Source organism: Cyprinus carpio, chromosome A5 (genome assembly GCF_018340385.1).
Source record: "Cyprinus carpio isolate SPL01 chromosome A5, ASM1834038v1, whole genome shotgun sequence".
Lineage (NCBI taxonomy): Eukaryota > Metazoa > Chordata > Actinopteri > Cypriniformes > Cyprinidae > Cyprinus > Cyprinus carpio.
Genome location: NC_056576.1, coordinates 38,395,542 through 38,417,994, shown reverse-complemented (window position 1 = coordinate 38,417,994; position 22,453 = coordinate 38,395,542). Strand labels below are relative to the sequence as shown.

The following is a 22,453-nucleotide window of genomic DNA, read 5'->3' as shown; positions in this document are numbered from 1 at the left end:
ATCTACAGTTCGTTAGAGGTGGAATTCTTTAGTGAAATGAAGTAGTGCCAAGATTATATTTATTGAAATTAATTAAAATTAATTAACAAGAGAATGAGAGGGAGAGCGAGTGTGAAGCTTGTGAACAAGTGAAGCTTAATTACAAAAACTGCAAAGTTATCACCTCATTGCTAAGAAATATAATGTAGCTTTTAGCTGTTGTATTAACAAAATTCACAGGGCAGGGATTGAACACCCATCTCTTGCATGTACAATCTCTTACTTATGTAAAGTTTTGATTTCAATAAAAAGTGAGTGCATACAGCACACCGGCATTAAAACACAATCTTTATGGGCAAACGTGTCGCCATCGCATTGGGAGTTCTACAGGGAATCTGATAGGCTAAAACCACATATACAAATTTCTCATATACAAATATAAAAAATCAAAACTATTTAAAACCACATTTGGAACTGCACAAAATCTTATTCTAAAATAAACAAACCTTATCGTTATTTTTGTTTATACATGTGCAACAAATTCCGATTTGTGTCAGATGTGAGCAAAAAATCTTATTTTTTTTGTGCCAGTATAAATGCAGCATTTGTTACTTAACATTGAATTTACTTCAGGAAAGCTGTCCATTGTTCACAATTCGTTAGTTAGCTATAAAGCTTATTTACTGTTAATTATTTATGTATGTTTGAACAAACACATCAACAATACAAGTAAAAATAAAAAACACTTTATAAAAAATTTAACTGCACACAAAAAACATACAGTAACATTATTAAACCTTAAAATAAAGGTCCAATTCTCACTAGTCACCCTTTATTTTAAGGTCCAATTCTCACTATTAACTACAACTTTTGACTCTGTAAAGTTTATTTATCAATACACTTACCCACAAACTTATTTTTTTTTTTTTTTAATTGCAGCTTTTAATAGTTAGTACGTGGTACTGGGTCGGGTTAAAGGATCTAAAATATGCCTATGCAGAATATGTGCTTTATAAGTACTATTAAACAGCCAATATTCTTGTAATATGCATGCTAATAAGCATCTAGTCAGAAATGGTCCCTATACCAAAGTGTTAATGTATATAATAGTTTTGTGGTTCATATTAACCTCTAATATTATGTACCAGTTGAGAGAGCTCTCTGTATAGTTTAGAATCTTGGTTGGGAGAGATTACAATTTATTTATTTTTTTCCTTATGAAAACTAAACTATCAGTATTGGTATCAACAGATATCATTCTGAATAATTTACTATCGTATCGGCTGAGAAATTTAGTATCGGTGCATCCCTAATCAATAAACGTGACTTGACTGGAGTGCCAAAATTGCACAGCTTGTACAAACAAATCCACATCGCTATGCAGATGCTTTCTTAAATGCTGTTTTCTGAGCTCTGTCATTTTTGTTGTGTGTTTAGTTTGTTTTTGAGAGGGAAGTGAGCAGCATATATTAACATATTCATGTAAACTTCACTTGCAGCAGCATGGGCAGCTTCAGGATTTTCACTAACAGTGAATGGCTGCTCAGGTATTTCAAACTTCCTTTTACTGTTAAGTGAATAACAACAACAACAAAAAACTTTGCTGTCAGTATATTAGGGTCTTTAGGGTTCCCCGTCATACACCCTTTCTGTCGGACCTCCATTAGAGTCCCCCTCATAACACACACACGCCCCTAATTACCCTCCCTGTTTACTTAGGCTTAGGTTACTCTGCATACATAAACATAGCCATAATCGGTTTGTCTATTTTTCACATGTGCAGTTGAGCAGTCAAGCATGCTTTTTCTAGGAAACCGCTGGAGGTAAATGTGTGTGCACGTTTGCGGCTTTGTGTTTGTCCATGAGCGGGGCTGCTCTCATCAGCACTAATATTACATGTTTTCAGATCATCTGTTTCCCATTTGCAGAATCTTTTTTAACACTTTTCGCAAATTGCTGAATGCCACACTAATGTGCATATTTGTTAAACCTTCAGTTTTCTTTCTTTCAAGCGGCACATTTGTAGTGTTGGCTGGGAATGCATGATCTGACATGAAGGAAAGTGACTCTTGGATTCATAGCCAACACGCACAACAAAATGTGCCCTTCCTTCATGTCCAAATATTTTGTTAACTAGTTTTATGCTGCACTTCTGTGGGTTTGTCAGACTGTTGTTTGACATTATTTTACTGTCCATGCCTTATGTTTCTGTGGAAAAGCTTTCTCTTTTAATCACTGGTTTCTCTCCTTACTTAAGGGTTACTTCCAGCATATTATCTCGTGCATTATTACAATAAATGCCATGCATACAGTACAAAAAAGGAAACAAGGATTTTCTTACTTTCCTTACTATGTTTGTTTTGATTTCCCCTACAAATATCTAGCAATTCTTAAATCAAGATACATTTACTTGAGAAGCAAAATGACTTGAAGTCTTGTTTTCTAAAAAAAAAAAAAAAAAAAAAATACATAAATTCATAAATAAATAAATACATAAAAAAGATCAAAATGAAGTTCATGCTTAATAAATGTCATTTGGTTAAGAAAAACACTATTTTCTTTCTTTCTTTCTTTCTTTCTTTCTTTCTTTCTATTTTCATCTAGTTTCAAGCATAAACTTCGTTTTGGTACAATTTCTCAGAAAACAAGACTTAATATATCAAGTCATTTTGCTTCTTAAGTAAATGTACCTTGAATGTTTAGATATTCATATTGGAAAACAGACAAAATTACTATACTGCTATATTACTACTACTACCAAAAAAAAAATATATATATATATATATATATATTTATAATAATAATAATAATAAAGTTCAGTGGATTATCCCAAAATAGTGCTTATCAAATGGTTATTGAATATATAAAGCATTTTTATGGAGTTTCCTGTCAAAACAGCTGTATCATAATATATATAGTATATCCGTGATTTGGGTCAATCTGGCCACCCCACCCTCGCACCTCTCCATTCACTCTCTGTTTTGACTTCCACAACTCTGTGCCTCTGCCAAGCATCTCTCATGCAGGTCATTATACAGCAATGGATTGCAGTCTTTCCCCTCCATCTCTCTGCCGTTGTAATAACGTCTCATTCATCAAGACCGTTTAAAGAGAGTTGCCTGTGCATAAATATGGGGTGAGGTCTGGCAGCCAGAAACCTGCTGATGCTATCAGGGAGAGGGGCGGCTTCTGCTGCCTGTAAGGAAGGCTGAATTTTCTGACTGCTGGTCTCCTGCTCCACTTTTTTGTTTGTTTTTTTTTTTTTTTTTTATAACGTTTTTTTTGCAAGAAATTCACTGTAAAAAATACAATATGTTGTTGTATGCATATCTGAACATGCAATATGTCAAAAGTAAGAACAGAGCCTGTGCTTCTGTATGTATGTTTGTATGTGTGTGTATATATATATATATATATACTCTAGCTTCATGCATTCTTTTTTTATTACCTTTTGAAAGTTTTATTTTGCCTACGTCTGGATCAGATTTGGATCGATGATCAAAACACAGATGAAACACAGATCCAAACCACTTCCTGAGTCACCATTTCATTCAGTAATGTTAGGTAGTTTTGACTTATGTGCTGTTTAATGTTTAATGATTCCATTATTTTACAAATGCATCTGCCTACATGTGCAATCGCTTGTTTCTGCTTCTTCACTTGTTTTAATCCAGAGATTCAGTACTCTTTCAGAAGATGTGTAATAGTGTCTCCCACTGTATAAAACATGGAAAGCCAGAAAATTCAGTCTGTGGCAGGGAAGCGTTGTCTCATAATTGACAGAAAATTACCTTAATTGCGAGGAAAGAGTTAAGTCCCCCATTGTTTTTTTTGTTTTTTTTTTTCTTTCACATTAATCTAAACAGTCATGCCTAAAGATGTCCATCTTTAAATGTGGCATTTAAAGGCCAGAGCATTGAAATGACATACATATGCAGTGTTGGGGGTGACACATTACAAATGACACGAGTTACGTAATCAGATTACTTTTTTCAAGTAACTAGTAAAGTAACACATTGCTTTTTCATAAAAGTAACGCCAGTTACTTTGTTTTCCCATTTATTCACTGACACATCTCCTGTCCCCATATTGGTTTAACCATACTAATAAGCAAAAATTACTTTAGATTAACAATTGTGCTTCATATATATATTTCTTTTTTCTGTGTTCTTTTCACAACTTTTTCTCCTGAGTTCTACTGTACAGACGTGAATTTACTTTTCCTTCAGCCTGAGGTTTATTCATTACACTTTCTGGTGTGAAAGGGCTTTTACATTTGCTATAAATAGAACTTCTTATATTAAAAACAATCAAGCCCTGCTCATATTTAAAAAGTAATGTGAAAGTAACGTAAAAGTAATGTAACGCATTACTTTCAACAAAAAGCAACTAAAAAACAAAATTACCTACTTTCATTCAAGATAAAGAAATATTGTAAGGCATTACTTTTGAAAGTAACTTTCCCCAACACTGTACATATGCATTTTGTTTGCATTCTTTCACAGTTTATTTGCTTCTATTTTAGAACACTTGATGATTATCTAATCAAAATAACAAAATATGGTGGTCGCACACCAGACGAGAAGTGCAACGCTGCGTCACGGCTTGGACAACTGACAGATCACACACCGGACACAATGCATTCAACTGAAGCAGAAACATCCAAAGCAGTTCATCTAATCACCAAACATGCAGAGTTCACTTCAGCTGGTCGACAGATAGTCAGTACTCAACGCAGCTCCTGGACTACTCTTCACTGGAAGAGAATGACTTCCTGTCTGTCGGTAATAGTGGAAAGGTGGCTCTCGTCTTGTCTTGCTGCGTCCCGTCCCTCAGCTGTGTCTCAGTTGCTCCTCTTTCTCTGCCCCGCCCACGCTTGTCTTATTATTGCCCCAGAGACGGAGTCTCTTGACATTCACATGTGGCCTGACCTTTTTTGGGACAGTTTCCAATTAAATCTTGGCAGGATCTTGTCTGTACAAAATGGCCTGAGATGGCCTTAGCCTGCCTAAGTTCACAGAGATACACAACTTTTCGAGTGGAGGTGGCAGAGCGTGTTGGTGACTCATCGAGTACAGCAGAAGGATGTTTGATCGTGGAGATAATTGCATTTTTCTCACCTGTGCCGTTTATTTTGCAGGCCTTCAAAAGTGCCACGATGAGCTCATACTGGTGTGCAGGGAAGGGTGATGTCATCGAGAACTGGTGCCGCTGTGACCTGACGGCACTTGGCAAAGACGGGCTTCCCAACTGTAGCCCCCTGCGGCGGCCCGTGTAAGTTACCCCCACCTGCAAGCATCTTTATGCAATGCTTGATTCCTGGCACCACTTTTTGGCACATATTAAGGCATCCTAGACATATGATGCTGCCAAATATGCCTCATGTCCACTGCCAAATTGTGAGGCAGCGTCTCATCAAGGCAATTGTTTGGTGACTCAGTCAGTATGTGCATTACATTAAATGCTGAGTCACATAATGAAATATACAAAATATCTTTAAAGAAGTTTCTTCTGCTCACAAAGGCTATATTGATCTGATCGAAAATACAGCAAAACAGTAATATTGTGAGATATATTGTAAAATGTATTTTATTTCTGTGATTAAAGCTGAATTTTCAGCATCATTGCTCCAGTCTTCAGTTTCACATGAGCCTTGAGAAGTCATTCTGATATGCTGATCTGTTGCACAAGAAACATTTCAGATTATAATTAATGTTGAAAACAGTTGTGCGGTTTCATATATAAATATATATATTCATATATATATATATATTTTTTTTTTTTTTTTTTTTTTTGTGAAAAATAATACTTTTTTTTTCTTCAGGATTTTTTTTTTGAAAAAGAACAGCATTTTTTGTAAGATTATAAATGTCTTTACTGTCACTTTTGATCACTTAATGCGTCCTTGATGAATAAATAAATAAATTATTTATATTAATAATAATAATAATAATAATAATAAAATCTGCACAATGTTTAAAAGGTAGTTCAAAAAATAAAAAATAAAAAGGAAAAAGAAAAGTGGACGATTTTGTGATTCAGACAATTATTTTTTTGTAAATGGAATAATCATCAAATTTCCAGCCCAAAATATCCAAACTGCTCCATGCAAATTATGTTCAGCACAGATTTTACAACCATATTCGTGTCGTTGTCAGAAATGAGGGCAGAGAGCTTGTGTCGCAATTCATTCTTAGTGAATTCCTCAAGGTGTCTTAAGTATTCTGCCTACTGTTTCAAATAGCCTTTGCTTCAGTGTCACATCTATGGTTCCTTAAAATGCCTCCTGCTTAGGCAGCTCAGTGGGTTTTGGAATGGAGGCATTCTGTCAAATCCTTCTAACACACACACAATGCTGACTTGTCTATATTTTCCCAGATTGAGACTGGCTCCACACCTGGAACCCTCCAGTACGATGGTGGCGCTGGAATGGATCGACGTGGAACCCCTGATTGGCTACAAGGTTTCAGATTACATCATTCAACACAAGCGAGTAGAGGACCCATCGGAGGCAGAAATCTACACAGGTAAGTGCTAGTCGCAGGCTTATGAACAATATTACAGAGAAGAACGCCTGCTTCACATAATTGTAATTAAGTCTGTGCAAAAACAACTTTTTAAAATGCTAGGGGAACTACGTTGCTGGTCAAAAGTTTGGAATAATTAAGATTGTTTAGAAGATTGTTTGAAAGAAGTCTCTTCTGATCACAAAGGCTTCATTTATTTGATAATTAAAAAATAAATAAATAAATAAAATTGTGAAATATCATTAATATTTAAAATAGCTGTTTTCTTTTCAAATACACTGTAAATATTAAAAAATTATTCCTGTGATCAAAACATCAATACTCAACACCACAACTACATCCTACAATTACATCATATGATTCTCTAATAAACATCTTAATAAACATTTCTGATTATTTTCAATGTTAAAAACAGTTTTTGCTGCTTAATATTTGTGTCAGAACTGATACATTTCCATTCAAAAATGTTGGTAAAAATGTAACAAAGACGTGACAGTAAAGACATATTAATGTTACAAAAAAAAAAAAAAAAAAATCTTTGAAATTAATGCTGTTTTTTTCTTTTACTTTTTATTCATCAAACTCAATCATATTGAGTTTTATCATCAAATAAAACAATTAAAATAAAAAATATATATATATATAAAATTTAATTTAAATAACAAATCAAATAATAATAATAATAATAATAATAATAATAATAATAATAATAATAATAATAATAATAATAAAATGAATCACAGCTTTGCCATCACATGAATTAATTGCATTTTAAAATATATTAAAGTAGAAAATAATTATGTTAGTTTAGTTTACCATATTACTTTTTTATTACTTTTCCCTGCATTTTAATCAAATAAAAACAGCCTGGTGAGCAAAAGGCACTTCTTTCAAAAGCATTAAAAATGTAAATTTTTCTAAACTTTTGACCAGTAGGGTACATTAGTTTATTGATGTGAACAATACAGTTAATTTCTTGGCATTATGTGTTTTTCTACTCAACCTGATAGAGAGTTGCTCATAGAAGGGTTTTTTGTTTTTTCTTCTTCTTAAATTTCACTCTCTTTTGGCCTAATGGATCTTGTCCAATCTTGTGAGATGCTTCCAATCATTAAGATGTGAATGTACCATTCTTATGCCTGTGGTCAATTTAGAAATCTAATTTCCCAGTGCTGGGAAATTGCAGTTCAGTCTGGGCTCTACAATGATGTTGTCCTCGTAGCCTGCGGTCAGAGTCTGAATACATAACTGATTGTCTTGTTGATCTGTTCAAATCTGGTTAAGCTTCCATGGCACAATGATTTCAGGGTAACAGGAGCAGAGGGAGATGAAGAAGAGGGAAGGGAGACAGGTTACTAACAGTCTGTGTGACTGGCAGTGACCTGTAGCTGTCTGTCCGAGTCATGGCTTGTGAGTCAGAGTTTAGGTGACAGGAATCTAATAAAAGAGGAGAGACGAAATGTTAAGGTTGAACAGGCCAGGTTTAGTCATCGCAAGAAATCCACCCAGCAGAAGGAGGAGTGCTGATGAGTGAAAGCAGGAGATGAAGACAATTCCTGGCAGGGGGACAGATGGTGTGACGTCTTTGATTCTGATCGACAGACTCTGATCAGTTAGAGAGATTGACTGCAGGATTACACCCTCAAGAGATTAGAGTCATCAGACCTGAGATCATCTGGTCATCTCATGTTGTGTTGGTCATGTGAGGCTGTTTTTACATGTCATCTAACTGCTTGGTCCGAAACAGAGTTTGATTGTCCCATTGTACTATTTGGGTCTGAACCGTGCGTTCAAACGTTCGGTATGTAACAGAACAATACCAGTGTCACATTTAAGTTTATTTATAAAGCACTTCTAAAAACAACAAATGTTGTATCAAAGTGCTGTGCAATTTATAAAAATGGTATATAAATGAAACCAAATAACAGACTGTTTACAGATCTGTGCGTATTAAAGAGCAATAAGATTTTGCAATATAAAGTCTGCATGTTCTGCGTGTCTCTGTGTGAATTAGCGCTGCAAGTTTTTCAAAGGTCTTCATTACATGTCAAAATAAAAGTTTAGCTTTAAGAAATTGACAGAAATATATTGCTCTTGTACAATAAAATGCACTTTTCATAGTTGTAGTAGTAGTAGTAGTAGTAGTAGTAGTAGTAATGTAAATTGTTGATGTTTTTTTTTTTCATTTGATTGTCAGCATTTTTGATAATACATTTTTATAAATCCAAAAAAATTAAATCAGACACAAAAAAATTTATAAAATACATTTTTAAAAAAAATGAAAAATCAGTCAGTCATAGGGCACTATGATGATATAATTCCTGTGCTCAGTGGTAGAGCATTGCGTTAGCAGTACAAAAAGTTGTGGGTTCAATTCAGGGAACACACATACGGGTATATAAAAAAAAATAAAAAATGTATAGCCTGAATGCACTGTTAGTCACTTTGGATAAAAGTGTCTGGTAAATGCATAAATGTAAATGTAAATAATTAAGAGGAAAGCACTGCATGAGAGACATAAACCATAAGCAAACAATTCTGCAAATCATATGTCATCAAGAGCGTTTCACTTCCACACACCCCAGACCACAGGCCATGAGTGGACTTAGAAAACAACCACTTTCATATCATATTAACCAAACTATGAAAGCACTGCTCCGTGTGGAAGCCCCTAAGAAAACCTGGTGATGACAACATGCTCATTTTCTATCCTGTGATTATCAGATGGTGACCATAATCAAAGGAGAAAGACACACTGACAGGGGCTCTTTTTTCATAGGTTCAAACATCTTTTGGATCATGTATCACATTCTGTAAAATCTGAGAAAAAAATACACTCTTTGTTTTACAACAAAGGGATCAACTGTTTTGATATGAAATAAGCGGATTTGTGGAATAATGGGAGACATCTGGAATTCTTCAAGGAGGAAATTTGGCAGTTTAAGACAGGATACCCGGGAAAATAAAATGCTATTAAGGTCAACGAGGACAAAATATTTACTAGCTAAACAAATATTTAAGTAGGGATGCACCGAATCAAGGATTCGGATTCGGATTCGGATTCGGCCGAACCTTAGATTTTTTTTCCACAGAACCGAACCCTAGACTTGCGCTACACTGGTTGACATCACACGGCCGTTGATTACGTGAAGGTGTTTACATGTGGACCGTTCGAATGTATTAGGCTGTGAGAATCTGAAAATGGAACTCGTAAGCAAAAAAAAGTTTTGTTTGGCAGTACTTTCAACCAAAAGAAGGAAATGTTCAATTTGCAATGCCGATTTGTCTTTCGGTGGCAAGGAACCTAAGCGGTACACAACATCACCGCTGTTAAAACATTTGCGTCAAAAACATCCAAAAGAATACGAGTTGTGCATGAAGGAATCTACAGACAGCAGCCAAAATGCAGCAACTTCAGGTACGGCAGAGGAAGGACAGTCACAGCTAAAAACGTGTGCTAACCAGACGACCATTACTAGCTTTGCAGTTAAAATAAAATAAAATGAAAAATACACTGCTGTGGACGTTGTTTACTTCATTAATGTGTTTTACTTTGTTAATGGAATAAGGATGCGAGTAGGATTCGGTATTCGGTATTGGATTCGGACGAATCTTACACAGTGGATTCGGTATTCGGCCAAACCCAGAAAATCTGGATTCGGTGCATCCCTATATTTAAATCAACTTTCTTAATGCAAATTTCTGGTATTGTTTTGTTTTTTGTTTTCCAATGAAAAAAAAAATGCAATAAATTGGTGCCCCTGATTTTCCCTTTGCAATGATGTCATAAATAAACTAATTAGAGCTGTCAAAATTAGCTCATTAAAGCAACACCATGTAACTTTGTGGTTGATAAGTGCAATTGTCTGTTACCAGTGTCGTAAATACTGTCGCTGTATAAGCTTGCCCGTGGGCACCAACATACACTTTCATTTGTTGACTAAGCTGACAGAACCAGCGAATGGAGAAACCTTGTTTGGAAACCATGTCCAGGTAAAATAGCCTTTGTTACACTATGTTCTACAAATATCATTACATATTTTTATTTATTGTTACTCCAGAATTGAAAACTACAATGACAAAAAGAACGGTAGTATGTTTGCCTAGTTTTTTTGCTCACATAGTTCATTTGCAAAGGGTGAAATTTGTATAATATAATAAAATGGTGTCTGCATAATCATGTAGCCATAATCTCCATAATAGCCTATACATCGGACATAAGTCATAAGTCTACGTCATACAGCCTTATAAACTTCTATGTCATAAGTTTATAAGGCTGTAAAGTAACAGAGCCTCTTTATTTGAATAGCCGTTCGACTGGGGAATTAGTTTTTAGATCTTTTGGACACACATAGTACAGCTCGCGCCACAGTGAGTGTAAGCCAATCTGATATTGATTTGTGTTTGGGCTCATGTCCGATCACTCTCTCTCTTTTTTTCTTCGCTTCCTCCAACAAATCCATTTTTGGTTTCTTTGCTGGCTCTGCCATGACGTTGGTTTTGAGACTTGCATATGCTATTAGATAATTTTGTCTTATAGTTAGCTGTTGGCTAACTCGACCCAGGCTACAAGTAAAATATGTGACATATGCTATAAAGCAGGTCGCATTCTTCCGCTGGCAGCTATGGGTGGGGCTGTGTGTACCGAACACAAAACTTACAGAGTGTGGTTCTAGCGGCTAGGAGGCTGCTCAGGTAGAAGCAGTAGTAGAATTCGTCCAGTTAAGAGGTGTTCTACCACTGAAATAATTTTAGAGACATTATTTGTAGGTCGAAAAACTACATAGTGTTGCTTTAATGCAGGCAATTATTATTATTTTTTTCTCAGTTTAACAAATTAAAAATATTTAATGCAGGGGCGGAGCTAGGGTTGGCCACCCCACACACAACTGCTGCTTCTGTCTCCCTTTTTGTTTTTGATAAGAGTTGCATTTACTTAGATGCAGAACATCTATTCAAACACATCAAATGGGAAACCTTTCAGACACGCTCTCCAACTTCTACAGATTGTGTCAAAGCACTTTACAGCATTAAATAGGAACCAAAACTCCATCGGTGACAGAATGGAGAAAAAGCCCTGGGAGAAACCAGGCTCAGTCGGGGGCCAGTTCTCCTCTGGCCAGACCAAACCAGCAATTAAAATCTAGGCTGCAGCAAAGTCAGATTGTGCAGAGGACTCAGCTGGTTCCTGTGCTCTTGTCCCGGTGGTCGTCTGAGACAAGGTCTTTACAGGGGATCTGTCCTAGTCTCCGCTGTCTTTCAGGGCTGTAGAGGTCATTTCAAGGTGCTGATCCACCATCTGGCCTGGATACATACTGGATCTGGGTGACTGCAGTGACCATCTGACCTGGATACAGACTGGATCTGGTGGCTACTGTGACTTCGGAATAAGAGAGAAACAGACTAATATTAGAGTAGATGCCATTCTTCTAACGATGTAGCAAGTACATTGGGTGGTATGGGAAGTGTTTCCGGTTCTAGTTTACCTAATTAATGCAGCCTAAAAATCCTTTAATGGATTTTAAATAGGAAAAGGATCTGCCACCCACAGTTGACTTTGATACTCTAGATATAATCAAATTGCCTGTGTTTACTCGTCTGGTTGTTTGATTGTATTTAATTTTGAAGAATAAAATGAAGTATATATCTGTCTATGAAAAGTTAGATATACAGTAAAGGGGCTCTTGGGATAAAAATTTCTCGAGTAAGAGCACATGTCTACCTCCCTTCCTCTGAGGAGGTTGAGGTGGTCAGCAGGGGCTGCTGGGCGGGAGCAGTCCCAATCTACCGTGTTCCAGCTCCTCATTCTGGATCTAGAGTCAGAGTGGCACTCCTAGGCCAAAGGCTTCTAGCAGAAGGTGGTTCTGCAGACCGTCATTCTCACCGGATAGTCTTCGTCTAAAACGTCCTGACGTCTAAGGCCTATAGGATTTCTGAGGGCCAGCTCCCTCTGGGGAAGAGCAGTGTACACCGCATTACACGGTACCCATCTCTCCTCAGTGCCCTCAGGAGATTGGTCTACCAGGGTCCCCGGGCAGGCTTTGGTCTAGTCTTCCTAGCAAACGATGTGGGTCTGAGGGCCGTAGTTTTCAATAGGAGATTTCAGCTATGAGAATCCTGATGCTGTGGCTCAGGACCTCAGAGGGCAGGCCCTTCTGGGGAAGAGCGGTGTACACCACATTACCTCAGTGCCCTCAGGAGATCAGTCTGCCAATCCTGCCAGTGTTCTAGTGTAATGGCTACAAACACTATAGTATTTATGGTAGTCCTGTTTGGTAGGGTGAGTACGGTAGTTTCTAGCCTACGTGTCCTTTATGAATGGGATGGCATTAGCTTCTTGGAGTAATGACAGGTGCATGCTGATTGCCAGATGAGTGGTGGTGATTTCTTGCTTGGAGACTGCAATGATGGTTTGTGCCAGCTTGGGAAAACAGTTGTCGTAGCTGTTGTTAGGTATGTGACAACGTTGGATGTAATACTTTTTAAAAGTGTGATATTGTGTATAATCATGTGCATTTAAATGTTTTGTGCAGATGGCAATGATGGTTTGTGCCAGAGTTGGGAAAATTCTTGTCTAGCTGGTACTAGGTATGTGATATATACTGTATGGTTGAAGTGTATGTTTGTTTTATATTGTGTTGTATTGGAATGTGTATTTTTGTATTCATGTTATTTGATGTATGGTGTTTTTAAAAATTATTTTGAATGTTTTAGCACAATAAGGAGGGTGTCTTTCTGGCTCTGTTTTAGGAGCTGGCCTGTGTCACTGTTTTGAATTACTGTTTTGAATTACTGTTTTTGTCTGGTGTAAAGTATTGCACATTTACACGTGAGATATTGGGGGTTGTTGAACCCTTATGGTATCAACTTGCTACCAGCTAAGCCTATTTGTGTTTGAGAACTTTTGATGAGTTGTTAATAAATTTCGGTTACCTGGATGATTAAGTGGAGAAGTTTATTGCTTGACATTGATAGGCTTTACAGTTTGGCGTCACGAACAGGATCTTTTATTTGGTAGCAAGTTGATGTAGAGTAAGGTGAGGTTTCAAAACAGTGACATAGGCTGAAGAGTCGAGGAGTGTGGAACAAGAGACTTTAGTGAAACTGCTTTGGATATAAAGACTGTTGTTGTATGACTAACTACCAAACGATGGAGCAAGAGCTTGCTGCGTTGCGGGAAAGACTGGATAAGGGCAGCAAAGCAGCGATGGATGAACTTAAACAACAGAATGAAGCATTGACTGCCCAGTTACAACAAGTAACAACAACAGATCCTATGGAAACTTCACATTCCCCTTCCGATGTTGAAGTGATTTATATGCCTAAAGATAAAAAGATGCAAAAGTAAAGTTACGACATCTGTTGAAGTGATTTATATGCCTAAAGATAAAAAGATGGTAATATTTTCTGGTGATCCAGGTACTATCTCCTATTATGATTGGATTGACGAAGTGCAGAACTCTATGAATTATCGACAATATAGAGAAAGAGAACAGGCAGCATTTCTGTATGATCATCTGGAGGGGGGAGCTAAACAGGAGATAAGATATAGCACACCTGAGGTACGCAGGAGCCCTACATTGATTCTAGAGGTTTTAAAGGAGGCGTATGGCCATCCCTATTCTCTGACTGCTTCTCAAAAGCGTTTTTTTGACAGAAAACAGAAGGCAGGTGAGGGGTTGCGGGAATTTTCTCATTCACTGTTATCTTTGGCAGGGGATATAAATCGTTGTAATGGAGGAGTGGAGTTGTGTGGGGAGCAGACAATAAGAAATCAGTTCGCAGAGAACGTAAGAGAACCCTTACTTTGTCGAGAATTAAAACGATTAATTAGACAAGACCCAAATATAAAATTCTCAGCGTTGCGGAGAGAATCTATGCTGTTTTGGGAAGAAGATAATGTGCCTGATAGAGCTTCCTATAATTTAGCACCAGAAGATGCAGCAGTTGAATGCTCTGGTATTACTACAACAAATAAGTCCGTTAATCCTGATTCTTTTCTTCTGGAACTTAGAGATGCAATGAGGAAGCAGGAGGAGAAATTAGAGGGGCTTGCACAGCAGGTAGCACGACTTCAAGTTTCTGAAGGGAGGCGTGGGCGTAGGCCAAGACAGGAACCCAGGTATGATTCAGCAGGAAGACCTATTTGTTTTAGATGTCAGGGAGTAGGGCATATTGCACGTTTTTGTTCAAATGTCAGTACTGTCGGTGACGATGGTCACCAATTAACCCCATCTGAGGTTGCTAGGGGGACAGTTGTCCAAACTACTATGCAACAGGGAAACGAATTCCCTCTGTAGTTAAGAGCCAGACTACAGGAAGGGAACAGTTGGGCTCAGGTGATTTCACCCATTCATGGGAAAAAGTATTCCATGCACTTACAGGACCTACTCCAGTTATGGATGTGTATATGGGGGGAGTATGTGTTCCATCTATGATAGATACAGGCTCTATGGTCACCATCATAACTGAGAGTTTTTTTAAAGAACATTTTGAGTGCAGAGGGGAGGATGTTCTAAAAGAATGTGGGTGGTTGTCTTTAAAAGCAGCAAATGGCCTTTCTATACCGTATTTGGGTTATTTGGAACTTGATGTTAAAATTATGGATAAGGTCTTGCCACAGCGTGGCGTTTTGGTGGTGAGAGATCCAACGGACCCCATTACAAAACTGAAGAGAAAAACTGTTCCAGGATTGGTGGGCATGAATATAATAAAAGATTGCAGTGAAATTTTGTCTGATCCCTTTAATGTAATGTCACCTGGACAATGTGCTCAAGTGTACCAGGGCTTTGCAAAAGTGATGGCCCCTTCACCTGTACTGGTACCTGCAGGTTCTATGTGTTTGGTTCCTGCTACAGGTTTCCAGAACACTCATGGTTCAGATTATATCGCTTTGGTGGAAGGGTTAGAGGTAGATGAAGGGATTTTACCTGGGTCCCTAATGGTATCTCCAGGTTTGGTGAAGGTGCAGGGCGGCCAGTTAGCTGTTCCTATTGTAAATGCTGGTGCTTTAGATATCAATTTGGCCCCTCATACACGCCTGGCACGCTTGCATGTAGCTGAGGTAGTAGCAGGAGGTTCAAAGTCTATTTCATTTCAGAATATATGTCCTGGGGAGGTTCAGATTTCATTAGGTTCAGAAGAGGCTTTGGTTTTGAGTCAAGAGGCTGGATCTAGCTCTACACACGATTTTCAATTTGAATGCCCTTTTCTGGAACATCAGCAGATAGTTCAGGTTAAAGCATTACTGAATAATTATGCTGATGTGTTTGCTTTTAGTGATAATGATTTTGGGCGCACCTCAATTATACAGCATGAGATACCAGTCACTGATGATGTCGCAGTTCGTCAGCGTTATCGCCGTCTTCCACCAAGCCAATATGAAGAGGTGAAGGATCATATTAGACAGCTTTTGGAGCAAGGTATTATTAGTGAGAGCTGTAGTCCGTATTCCTCACCTTTGGTTATTGTTAAGAAAAAAAAATGCCAATATGCGGATGTGTGTTGACTACCGACAGTTAAATTTAAAGACAAGAAAAGATGCATATCCACTCCCTAGGATAGAGGAGTCACTTGATGCGCTTAGCGGGGCCCAGTGGTTTTCAACTTTGGACCTCGCTAGTGGTTATAATCAAGTGGAGGTTGCTGAGAAGGACAGACAAAAGACTAACATATCCACACAAAACCCTCTCAATAACCCAAAGGGCACGACCAGGTACAGTTGCAACGCACCCGGAACATTTCAGCGACTTATGGAGAGAATTTTAGGTGATCAGCACTTTCAGTCTTTGCTTCTCTATTTAGATGATGTGGTTGTGTTCTCGTCATCTTTTGAACAACATCTTAGTCGTCTTAGGTTAGTTCTTTCACGTTTTAGGGAGTGTGGCCTAAAAGTGAAATGGAGTAAATGTTCGCTTTTTAAGCACAAAAACACAAATTAGAAAAATTTAGAATTTTCTCGGGTATTTGCAACAGATCCTGAGAAAACCCGGGCAGTAGCCCAATGGGCACGACCAGGTACAGTAACAGAACTTAGATCTTTTTTGGGTTTTGCCGGATATTACAGGCGATTTGTGAAAAATTTTTCTCAGCTGGCAGCACCCCTGCATGCCCTTGCTGCATTGGCTACACCAAAGGCAGGTAAATCAAAGACCACTAGAGTGCCACTTGGTGAACTGTGGGGTTCTGAGTGTGAATCGGCTTTACAGGTATTAAAAGAGAAGCTAGTTACTGCCCCGGTACTTGGTTATGCAGATTTTACAAAGCCCTTCTATTTGGAAATTGATGCTAGCCATCATGGGTTGGGAGCAATATTGTCCCAAGAAGGGAAAGATGGAAGAAGACCGATTGCATATGCAAGTCGTGGGTTAAGGCCATCCGAGCGGAACATGGAGAATAATAGTGCCATGAAGCTAGAGCTGTTGGCATTAAAATGGGCAGTCACAGATAAGTTTCGTGACTATTTGTTAGGTCACAAATTTATAGTGTTTACGGATAATAATCCGTTGAGCCATCTGCAGACTGCCAAGTTACCCCCACTCAGGTGGGTCCTGAGCAGGCTCTGGTAATGGAACAGAAGTAAACACTCTCTGAGGATGGAGGCAATCGAGCTGGCCCCTCCTCACGTAACAGAGTTCGGGTCCTACAGCTGGTACTTCACTGTTTCGAGGAAGGATGAAGAGTTGTGTCCTATTTTAGATCTGCGTCTTTTGAACCGCTCAGCCAGGGAACTGAAGTTCAGCATGCTCACACTCAAACAGGTTGTGTCACAGATTAAGTCCGAGGACTGGTGTGTCACAATCGATCTAAAAGATGCACACTCCATCCTTCCTCATCATAGGAAGTTCCTGAAGCTGCCTTTTAGGGGCAAAATCCTACCAATACTGGTTCTTCCTTTGGCGTTTCATTTTCACACCACACTTTCACGACCAGGGCCATGCACAGGGGGGTGGCCCAGTGGCTAGAGCCACTGCCCCTTTGCCCTCATCAGCTGAGGTGCCCCCTCACCAACCCTCCCCCACCATCACCTGAGCTCAAAACGTTCTGTTCCCGCTCTGCTAAAGATCCACTGATTACGCTCATCCGCACCGTGTTTTCCTGCCTCTCCGCAGCATCACTCACAATCAATTGCCACTTTCTGGAGAATGGAGACCACAGTTCCAAAGCTCATTCATTAACAGGTAGATGCATTACAATCCACATTACAGTCAGTGGATGATAGTAATTTGGTAGTTTGTTTTTGTATTTCTGTCGGTGATGATTTGCCCTTCTAAAAGTGCTAACAACAAAATATCCACGTTCTTAGAATTAGAATGTCTGATCAAATTATTGTACCAGATCAGATTTAATATGTATAACAGAAAATTTGCTGTTGTTGGCACACTTTGTAGACAAAAAAAAAAAAAAAAAAAAAAAAATCCAATGCCTTCACAAAAAAGAAGACAGAGAGAAAGAGCGAAGGGAGGCTGCTAAAAGCAGTTCAACATTGTAAACATGAATTCAAAGCTCCAACAAGCCAGCAGGTAAATCATAGAATATTTTGCAGTTTTTCACATTTTAATTCTTGTAATTAAGTGTATTTCCCATTATAATCACTTGTCTTGGTACTAGTAATCTATAACTCATCATATTTAGAATATTTTATTAAAACCATATTAATAGTAGGCCTATAAACATTTTAAAAATAATAATATAAATGTTTTAAATTAGTCGTTTATTAGTATATAATATAGATTTATGCTGTAAAATATTAAATTAAACGTCTAATTCTTATAGGGAGAGCGGGGTTGAGATTAGCCATTTTTTATGTGGTTACTTAAGGGAAATTGACACATAAATACAATGAAAGTACACTCACCTAAATGATTATTAGGAACACCTGTTAAATTTCTCATTAATGCAATTATCTAATCAACCAATCACATGGCAGTTGCTTCAATGCATTAAGGGGTGTGGTCCTGGTCAAGACAATCTCCTGAACTCCAAACTGAATGTCAGAATGGGAAAAGAAAGGTGATTTAAAGCAATTTTGAGCGTTGCATGGTTGTTGGTGCCAGACGGGCCGGTCTGAGTATTTCACAATATGCTCTTGTTACCACTGTGCAGGCTGGTGGTGGTGGTGTAATGGTGTGGGGATGTGTTTTCTTGGCACACTTTAGGGCCCCTTAGTGCCAATTGGGCATCGTTTACATGCCACGGCCTACCTGAGCATTGTTTCTGACCATGTCCATCCCTTTATGACCACCATGTACCCATCCTCTGATGGCTACTTCCAGCAGGATAATACCAGCAGGAAATATATGTATATATATATGTATATATATATATATATATATATATCTATATATATATATATATATACCATATATATATATGATGGCTATATATATATATATATATGTATACATATATGTATATATATATATATATATATATATATGTATATATATATATATGTATATATATATGTATATATATATATATATATATATATATATATATATATATATATATATATATATGTATATTTCATATTGTTTTCCTGCCATCCAGTGTTGCCAAGTTCGTGGTTGTAATGCGAATTTTACTGGAGGATCCCCAGCGAAAAACATGTATTTTACCCCACAGAATGTGTTTTTTACTGGGGAACCCTGCTCAAAATGTGATTGGGCTAGTTTTAGGCTAGTTTTGAGTAGCAATTGGCAACCCTGCTGCCATCCTAATTTGACTTTTTTTTTAATGTTCTGTTTAAAGATGCTGGCCTAACTTTTCCAAAGAGTTAAATAAGTAAAAATTTATCTTGCGATTCATGACTTTGGCCACGTTCCCATCTGCAGTGAACAATCAGTATAGATCTGAACATTTTCTAAAACCAGTGCTTAGACTGTAATATTTATATTTGGCCACAAAGACCATACAGTTAAAAAGTTAAAAAGTGAAGCATAAAAAAAAAAAAAAAAAAACGGCCAAACACACCCTTCTCTCTTTTAGGCTCCATAGACGAACTCATGTTGTGATTAAAAAAAAAAAAAAATCACAACCAACCAATGTGTTCACCTAAAGCAGTTGACTCACTGCCCACAAATGTTTTGCATTTACAAATTAAACTAAATAAAATGTTTAGCTTGTGCCGACCAGTGCTGGGAAGCCAGAATGTTCTTGTCTTGCCATCTATAAACATCTTTATTACACGCTGTTTTCCTCACAATTTTGTACACATAAAATCTGATTCTCGGTAACAATGTGTCACCACGCGTTACCATAAGGTTAACATCCTGAGTCTGGCTGACACATATTCGCCCAGCAGGATGAGGAAGGTTTTACATGTTCAACACTGCAAGCCAATTCTAATGGGTTCCGACAAGACCAGACTCGTTTTCTGTACTTTTACTGTCTCCACTTTAAGACTTTTTCTTTGAATTAAAAAATAGATTGTGGTGGAACAGAGTGTTACCTTTATATTAAAGTCATATTGATCCCTGATTTAGAATCAACAGTATGTTTCTTAATTTTTGGGCCAGCGTTTTCTGGTAAATTATTATTATTTTTATTATTATCATTTTTATTATTTTTTTTTTATTTGCTTGCTGCAGGGAAATTATTATTATTATTATTATTATTATTATTATTATTTTATTTTATTTACTTTTTGGAGTTTCACATAATACAAGTAAAACTAGCTGTCTTAAAAGTCAGAATGTATACATCATGGATGCAGTCAAAACATTAGACAAGCCAAAATCAACTTTTTATTACATTAAGGAGGAAAAAAGTGTCACTTATTTCCTGTGCACAGTTACAGCGCAATGGCAACAGAATGACATAATAATAATAATAATAATAATAATAATAATAATAATAAATGAATATGGACACTTTCCAGGATGCAGGGGTTATAAATGTCAGGCAAAATATCAGCTCAAATTCAAGGACACAGTACTCAAATAGAAGTACATCAACAAATCAAGAAAAAATTTCTTACGTGAGCATTTTGAGCAATAGTTTTCTGTAATAAAACATCACTTAGGTCAGACAGCGGAATAAAGTGGCATAGTATGTACCAAACATCTCATGATGGTATTATTTTGAATTTTACACAACTTCACCATTGTCAAAAAATAGGGTTTATTGTGTATAAATTAGAAAAAAAAAGTGTTATAGATTTGTCACCTGACCTATCAAATCTGGATGAATGGGAGTTTTTCTTCAGTGAAGAAGTGTTTGGACATTTCAATTGGAATGTTGTTGCCTTTCGACAAGGAAAGTGTTGCATTTTTGCATAGAGAGAACTGCTGTAAACCTCTAGATGGCATCCGTTTGCTGAAGCACAGCTCACTTGCACAGACAAGGACTTGTGAAGTGCTGGAGGAACCAAGTGAGATGTGTCATGGATACTGCTGTCTGTTAGCTCTGACCTTGTAAAATTTAACAGAGATGGCAGAGAACCGTAGTCCCTTTTCAAAATCACATTTTGGAAATGGAACTGACTTAAAAGGACTTGACTGGCTGTGCAGGTGACATTTGTCTTTCTCATCCGATTCCTTCATTTCCCAACACATTTGTCCATTTGATTTAGGGCCAACTGCTTTAGAATTTTCCAGAAGCATTCGTACATGGTGGACTATAGCCGAATAGAGCGCAAACAGACATTAACACATTTTCTTTTCTTTTCTAAAATTGCATTGCTCAGTGTTTGCGCTTTCAGGAGATGTGTTTGAATTCAAACTGATATCTCAAACTTTTTTTTGCAGACTTTGCTATCTTGGCAAATCAGAGCATGGTATAAGATGTTGTTGAGATCGCTTATTAAACTATCAAAGAGAAGCGAAATTGCTTAATCAAGCAAAGTTTACTCTATATTTAATATTATTGCTGTCTAGGGGATATCAGGGAGATCTCATTTTGGAATTGTTTGCGATGATGATTGTTTAGTCAGTTGGTTACTGTAATGAATCAGGTCAGGTGAAGCTCACATTTTAGGGCAGGGGACTATAATGTCTTGCATTATTTTTATATTTTCACCACCAGTTTTAATGGTTTACAACGGCAGCTTGTAAATGTTCCAAAAGCAAACAGAAATATGACGTAACACTTATGCTTTTCTTTTCAAAAATATTACTGTTCAACATTTGCTCTTTCCTAGCTCAGGAGGCCTGTTGGAGATCTCAGCTCTTTTGATATGTTTTCCATACACTCTCAGAACAAAAGGTACAAAAGCTGTCACTTTGGCGGTACCTTTTTGTACCTTTTAGGTACCAATATGTACCTTTAAGGTACCAGTATGAACTCTTTAGGCACAAAGGTGTGCCTTTAGAAAACGGGAGTACTAGTGACAGCTTTTGTACCCTTTTTTTATTTTTTTCTGAGAGTGTAGGATAAATACAAACAGACTCAAAAGAGATGCTCTTTGAAATACAGTAAGAATAAAAAACTATAAAATGCTGTGTGTATGGATTGGGAGAAATGTCAGAATTTGGTATCTTGACATTAAGATATCTTATGAAACTACAAATGAGACGTGAGATTCCTTCATCAAAAGTCGTCATTCGCTCTCTACTTTATCGCATTGCTGTCTTGGATATCAGATATCAGGGAGATCTCATTCCTGAATCATTTATGACGATCAATATTTAGACAATCATTTGCTCTCAAACAAAGATCACATTTTAGGGCAGGATACTATAATGTCTTACTTTTTTAGTGGCAATATTTGTGGTTATTCTTTTGGTGATCATTGTCATATCTGCCACTAGCTCCAATGATCCAATGCCAGCTGCTTTTGAAGTTTCTGATATCTCATGCAATTCCAAAGTTTCATGCATAATGAACGCCGACACATGACGTAACGCACTTGTCTCATATAGACTGGCAACGGCGCTTCGTGCTGCAGCAGGATTTCGCAGTCGCAAGACCACACATGTTGGTCTGAGTTTCTTAATTTGGGCGAG

At 37.4% G+C, this 22,453-nt stretch overlaps 1 protein-coding gene across 3 annotated transcripts in view; it reads left to right on the top strand.

Annotated features, from left to right (window-relative positions):
* Positions 1–22,453, top strand: part of LOC109067613 (astrotactin-2-like) — a 539,141-nt gene that overhangs the window by 468,324 nt on the left and 48,364 nt on the right. For all 3 annotated transcript variants that reach the window (XM_042757177.1, XM_042757176.1, XM_042757175.1), the window contains 2 exons: positions 5,120–5,253; positions 6,358–6,506. In XM_042757177.1, coding sequence (XP_042613111.1) covers positions 5,120–5,253; positions 6,358–6,506 — 283 coding nt within the window. The remainder of the gene's footprint in view (positions 1–5,119; positions 5,254–6,357; positions 6,507–22,453) is intronic.